Source organism: Cynoglossus semilaevis, chromosome 17, assembly GCF_000523025.1.
Source record: "Cynoglossus semilaevis isolate Cse_v1.0 chromosome 17, Cse_v1.0, whole genome shotgun sequence".
NCBI classification, from domain to species: Eukaryota; Metazoa; Chordata; class Actinopteri; order Pleuronectiformes; family Cynoglossidae; genus Cynoglossus; species Cynoglossus semilaevis.
In genome coordinates this window covers 11967458-11974488 of record NC_024323.1, presented here as the reverse complement: position 1 = coordinate 11974488, position 7031 = coordinate 11967458, and the positions used below count along the sequence as shown (strand labels likewise).

General features: G+C 44.4%; 1 protein-coding gene across 1 annotated transcript in view; it reads left to right on the top strand.

Annotated features, from left to right (window-relative positions):
* Positions 1-4610: 4610 nt before the first annotated feature.
* The window catches only part of tnrc18 (trinucleotide repeat containing 18), a 41075-nt gene continuing 38654 nt past the window's right edge, over positions 4611-7031 (top strand). Inside the window, 2 exon segments of the mRNA XM_008330224.3 lie at positions 4611-5006; positions 6744-6975. Of these exon segments, the coding sequence (XP_008328446.1) occupies positions 6873-6975 (103 nt within the window). The 5' untranslated portion in view covers positions 4611-5006; positions 6744-6872.

The following is a 7031-nucleotide window of genomic DNA, read 5'->3' as shown; positions in this document are numbered from 1 at the left end:
GTTTCAGTCTGTCGAGGTCCCCGGGGGGTCGGTGACAGCGGCATGAACAGCAGCAGCAGCATTAACAGCAGCAGCATTAACAGCAGCAGTAACAGCAGCAGCAGTAACAGTGATGTCCTCTGTGTCTCTCTGTCACCTGACCGTCTCACATCCAGCTGTACGACTGTCAGGGGGCGCTGCATCTCTCTGGTCCACTGTTTGTCCTCTGGCAGAACGCTCCAAACCCCCCCCCCCCCCCCCCCCCCATCCCCCCCTCCCCCCCCCCCCCCACACCTCCCCCCCCCACCCCACATCCATCCATCCATCCATCCATTCATCATCCATCCATCCTCCATCCATCCATCCATCCATTCATCCATCCACCCTGGCAAGTGTGTGCTCGTTTGCTCCATTCCAACATATAAGGTGACACAACAATTAGCTTTCTTCACCATCATCACGGTGTGGATCTGTGTTTCAGCAGCAGCAGTAACAGCAGCAGCAGCAATAACAGCAGCAGCAGCAGTAACAGCAGCAGTAGCAGTAACAATACAGGGCCTGTGTATGTGGAGCATGAGCATGAGACAAGGTATGATGAATGATACAGCCCTGTGGGCATGCAGGTCCTCTGTGTGTGTGTGTGTGTGTGTGTGTGTGTGAGGGGGCTCATAAAATATCTGGAACCCTTGTTATTTATAGCAGTGTCTCATTCCTCATTTATGGAATATTGTTGGAAATGGTTGTAACTGGGAACACATTCATCCGGGCCTTATTTACCTCCGCTGCAGTCAGGGCTGAGATCACTCTGAGGGCTGGTGCTGATGCACTGGCACATCGTCTTGTGTTTATTTATTTATGTATTTCTTTTTCCAGAGGAGCGTGAACCCCCTCCCCTCCTACCCCCCACCTGAATTAATCAATGCCCTCTCCCTGAGCTCTGTCCCCTGTGGGTTAATGCAGCCACAAGCCCGGGGAAAATCAGATAGTCTGGCTGCCAAATCAAATCACTCACCCGATCCTCAAGCCCTTCTTCAACTGATAGGACGGAACGAACCCAGAACCGAGTGAGGATATTTAGGCGGGAGGCGAGGCTGGGGGCTGAGGTGAGATATCATGTTAGGGTCTCACGTAGGAAACCAGAACCAAAGAAAAACACAATATGTTTTAAAAAAAAAAAACGCACGTGAGTCAGAAATAACAAATGATCTCATTGTGCTGGAGTAAAATTAAATCAGTCATGGAAACGTTGTACCGACTCAGCGGCCTTTGGTGTAATAAATCACAGTTCTCAGTAGTTTTCCACCACAATTCCACATGGAGGTTTTTTTTTTTTTTTTTTTTTTTTTTTGTGGAGCTTTAAGAGTTGGAGCCTTCTCAAAGATCCCAGTTGGTGTATAGGCTATAATAAAACATAATCTGCCAAACGGTCCCATCTGTTCCTGGAGTTGGTGCCACGGTGAGAAGCACTAACCTAGAAATAAACAGATAGTAGTCGGATCTGCTGCCGCCGTCCACCCACGGAGGTGAGAACCAGCACATGAACCACACACGGCTCCCGGCCCCAGCTCTCCTCTCTATATGTGGACGGAGCGTTGAGGAATGAGGCAGAGCGGTCTCCGGTGGGCTCTTTTGGCCGAGCAGCTGATGGATCCAGTTACACAGGAGTGACCTGGGTTAATAATTTTAGCAACATGTCAGGCTGCGACAACTTCAGAGACACGGGCTCGTAGAAATGATGAGAAGATACTTTTATTACTGTGGACTGACGACAGACGGTGTTGTTGACAGTTGGGTTTATATACAGTATATATATATATATATTTAAAAAAACAAAACAATGACTTTATCCAACATGTTTTGAAATATTTGGATGGAACAATTGATTCTTTAATGGAATTGATTCTTTCATTTTAAACCAAATCAATAGATGGTCGGATGGATGGGTCGAAGTGGTCGTAACTGCAGTATTAGTAGTAGTACTCGTAGTAGTTCCTAGGTCACTTCTATCTCATTCTGATTCCAGATCTGATCTGGTTAACTCTTCATCTTTGAACACGTGTGTGTGTGTGTGTCATGTCATTACATGCTACAGCTTTCCATTATTCTGGAATTTTCTTTCAGTTTCTGCCACCTCCTCTGTTGCAGCTGCCAAACCTAATTTGTTGGTCCCGTCTGTGCACTAATGATGCTGTCACGCGTTCGATTCTACTACAGTAGATTAAAACAGGTTCTAAAAGTAGATTCGTTTTAATAAACCATTTCTAAAATAAACAGAGACATAAACAGACTCCTCTGTGAAGACGGGCCACGTTCACCCACCTCACAGTGGAGAATACGCCCCCCCGCCCCGCCCCCACCAACAACAATAACAATAACAATAACACCTTAATCTGAAGCTATTGTCTAAATTCCCAGGTGGGGCGATTAGCAGAACAAAGGCCGGACTGCACGGCTCGGCCCGGGACGCCTCTAACGTGTGATCTTCAGCTGGTAATTCCCTTCCCGGGTCCCGTCAGTCAGTCAGAGGTGACAGCAGACGCCCCTGTAGCAGAGAGGTCAGCGGGGCGAGCGGCTGACGCTGAGCGGCCCCTGCTGTCCTGTTTCTCGGGTCGGTGGTTGTATTGTAGCCGAGGGTGGCGTGATGTCGCCGGATCAAGCGCAGCAGCGACGCCGCTCCTTTGCCTCCGCTGCCGCCGCTGCTGCTGCTGCCTCCACCACCCGGTTGTACATCAACGGCTACTTTTCACCAGCGTGTCCCAGGTTCGTCTCCTCTTTCCTACTCCTGTTGATCGGCCCTGGTTCCGTCTTCGACCCGGCTCCTTTTCTCCTCACCTTCCCCAGATCCTTGCTCTGCCTTTCCCCAACCCGACCGGGAGGGGGGGCGCCTTGAAACTGCCCTCAGTAGGAGAAAGGGAGGGTGGCGTGACAGGGGTATCTTGAAACCGTCTTCGCTTTTTATCAACATTTTTTGCAACCATGTAACTACGGGACTGAATTAGGGTCACGTGATGAATGTCTACTATAGTTTCGGCTCTTCTTTTTGTCCTTATTTTGATAGCAAAGATTGAGCAGGTAATAAAAAAATATTTTAAAAAATAATAACAATAAACGTTAATATTATCAGGTTCTACTCATTTTCAGGGACACGTACTTATTTTCTACTAATTCATTTTAATGCTATTCAGTTCTTTAGTAAACAGTTGGAATGCTTGTGTGTATTTTTCCCAAGTGCAATATAACTACATTAGATGGCAGTAATTAAAATGATAAAAGATGTTTTGTGACTTTTCAAATGACAGTTTAAATTATAAAATTATAAAAAAAAAAGTCATTACATACCACGTTTCATTTTGAGAAGAGAAAAAAGTGAAACGAAAAACAAACAAACCACAAAACCCCCAGCTAATAATTTATTTTTTAATATGAGCATTTTGGGAAGTTAAAACTTTTTTAAAAAATGATGTGGACAAACCCTTTACTTTTGTCACAGGCGATGGATTACCTCAGTGGAAACTTGTCCGTGATAATGTTAAAAAAAAATAAACAAGTCAGTCTCAACCTTGTGAAAGGAAAAACACAGAGGTCACAGAGTGAAAGTCTCAGTTCACACAAAAGGTCACGCTCGGCTTCCTCCCACTACCCCGAGTTGAGCATAATAGCACTAAATGAGCACTCGGGCTCTTCTAATGCAAATCTGTGTTTTTCCCCACCAGACTATGCAACTCCACACCAAATCTCTTCACTTATACAGTCCTTTTCTCTGACATTTGCATACTGACATTATGCCTCTGTGGGAAACTGTGCCTACCTCAAAAATGTGTCACTGACTGAGTTGTTATGACGAGTCTCTGTCTCTTCGTAACATTATGGAGAGTCTTTAAGAGTCGGGGCCAGAGACTGAGGAGCACTTCAACAACAAGGGTGCCAGTTTGTGCTGGATAGAATATGTGTGGTATTAAATTTGGACCACTCCACAGTCCGTCTCTTTATCTACAGACTCTTGAAGACTAATTCATTTCAATTCAAAACACTTTCTTCATCTCACAAGGACTAATTTAGCAAGCAGTGTACGCACCGAAAAGAGGAAAAAGTGCAATTGCAATAGTCTGGTGAACCAGAATTATTTTATTCATTCAAAACTTGATTAAACCTTTGTTATCTACCCAGCTCTTTAGATTCTACAGCTTTAACTTTGAGTTGAAAGTTTTTTTTTTTTTTTATACATTTAGTTTAATTGTATACAGTGGAATATAATGGGTCTATTATTATATACCTGAAAAAATAGGCCATAAACTAACCAGATTACACAACAGGATTAACTGTAATTGCTGAAATCTAGTTTAAGATTACCCCAAGGTTAAATTCATTATTCTGCATTTTTGACAAATTTTTCCAGGTCACTGATCTCTGGTCTCAAGCGTGAGCTGGTGAACAAGTTAGGACATATTCACAAACTAGAGGTAACATAATAATCACCTACGCAGTTATACATTTATTAGGTTAAAACGTCATAAACATACAATATTTAAGATGATGGAGAAAAAGAAGGGTGGGGGTTGCCTTCATAATCACCAGCATCATTCACACTCAAAGAAAAAAAAAAGAAGAAAAAAACTCCTCTTGTTTTGATCACTCCTTCTTGAAGGAAGAGGGGACCTTGAAACGGCCCAACCTCCTTGCTCCATAATTGGTTTTATAGCTCTGGCGAACAGCCAGTGTTTTTTTTTGTTTAACCACAGGGGACTTTTAACTGACACTCCCTACAGCCAATCAGAGCCTAGCTAATGGGCGGGTCTATGACTGGGTGGTATTGAGAGCGAGGGGCGTGGCTTACACAACAATGCTGGGTTTCATTGCTGAAGAGTTTACGGACGCTGTGGTTGGGGGGCTTTTCTGTCTCTCCCCAACTTCTCCCCCACTTTACCTTCGGACCAGCTTGTAATGGACTACTCCACTACTTCCAGCAGAAACCCGGACGCATTCTGAAGTCTTTACTTTTTTTTTGTTTGGTTTTTTTTCCAATTCAAGTAAGCGCTGGCTAAGTTTTACCCGCCTTGTTTACCCGTTTTGACTGAAAGTAGCAAAGAGCTAGTGCACTGTAAAGTACTATCCAGGCTGTAAATGTATGTGAAAAGGGCGCGGAGGTTTAGAAGCCATATTCTGGGTTTAAATTTCACTTAGATTGTTGAAACCAGGGCACAGAGTCACTCTCGACTCGTTTCCTCTCTTAAAGTTGTGCGTTTGTCGTTATTGCAAGCGTGAAAAGTTTGAAACGTGGCTGAAAGGCAAGGCGGTCGTGCTGCCGAACCGCATGGACAAACGCAGCCGACACGGGGACGCTGGAGCTGGGCTTCAGTTTGTCCTTCACAGCGGTAACAGCCGACCGATTGTATCTGCGGTGTGATTGTAAAAAAACAGCCGAAAATTCGTGGCATATGTTGTGATATCTGAACGAGTCCTTCTCATCCCGCCCGAGTATAACGAGTGGTTATACACCAGTCGCTAGAGTTTTTCAATCGTCGTCTATTTTATATACTCTTATTATATGTTTATATATATTTTTATAGTGTGTTTAATTTACATAACCGGTCGAATTATCATTTTAAAGAGGTCGGGGAAACTGCCCATGTTGCCTGCAGATAAAGTCTGTTGTTATCTTCCTCAAACTAACTTTATTTTTATTTAACCGTGTACGAAAGTGACTCGTCCAAAATCTGTTCAAATACCGTTGTTTCATTGGTATTTTTTTTAAACAAAATACATCAAAATCACTCTTTTAAAGAAAAAAATAAAATACATCAAAATCACTCTTTTAAAGAGTTGTTTCATTGGTATTTAAAAAAAAACAAAAAAACATCAAAATCACTCTTTTAAAGTAACCTTTATTCAATTAAAACAAGTTGTCGTCGATGGATTATGTTAAATGTGTTTAATCTTCCAATAGTCCGACTCGAATGATTTAAAAGAAGTCTATAGTTCCGCGCATAAAGCGAATTTTTGTGTTTAAATATGGGACTTAAGTGTTTACGGGTTCGGATTTGATTTTCCCTTCTCTTGGGCAGCACCCATGTCCATTTGCGAAGTAAACACGGACTAAAATTGCGTCTGCGAGCAACAAAACACCGCTAACCTCGCTGATTAATGATGCAGGTTTTTTGCAACCTTATTTATTTTTAACTCGTTCGAAATTTATATTTGATGCGCCTCTAGTATTTATGGTGTATTGGCTTACACGGAGACTCGGCCCCATGGATTGCTGGGTTATGTTGTAGAAAAACGACTGACTAATCGGGAAAAACAACAACGTTGAAATGGTTTGTTAACATTTGTCGAATTGGGAGTTATTTCACGGCACTGCCCGGTGCTTTAGCTGCGGAACGAGAGCTGCAAACGCGGCCGGCGCTGCTTCTCCCTCTCCCTCTCCTTCCCCGGAACCGAAGCTCCAGAGCTGGGGAGCAGCGGGAGGAGGAGTGCCGCTGAGAGCCCTACACCGTGATAATGTGGATATTAGTAAAAGATGCCTTCTGATATACTGTTTTTAAACACCAACGGCAGCTCATGTGGCACCAATAAGGACCAACTAATACTCATCGTTTAGTTTTTTGAAGTGGTTTTTCCAAACTGCGTCATTGCGCGTTCGGGCCGCCTGTTCGCTGGGAAGAAAAAAAAGAGAGAAATCCTGAAACTAGCAGTTCCACCAACACTGAACTCCGTCTGCTCTTGTGCCGATGAACCAAGCGCTTTTTTCTTGTTGTATTTTGTAGGTCAGCAGGATGGCTGAGAAGGAGCCCGACTCGCCGGAGAAACTAAAGACATTATAGCCGGGATTGTAGGAATATAGGGGGCTTGTCCGAACGGACGATTTCTTTTAACAACTTTCCCCTCCGTGGATAATGGATGGCAGAGATTTCGGACCTCCCAGATCCGTCCACGTACCACCTCCGCTGCTGGCGGGGATCGCTATGGAGTCTCACCGACTCGGAGCAGCAGCGGCAGGCGGGGGGGGCCCTCCCCCTCCCCGGCACCTGGGGGCGGGGCATCCGCCGCCCCTC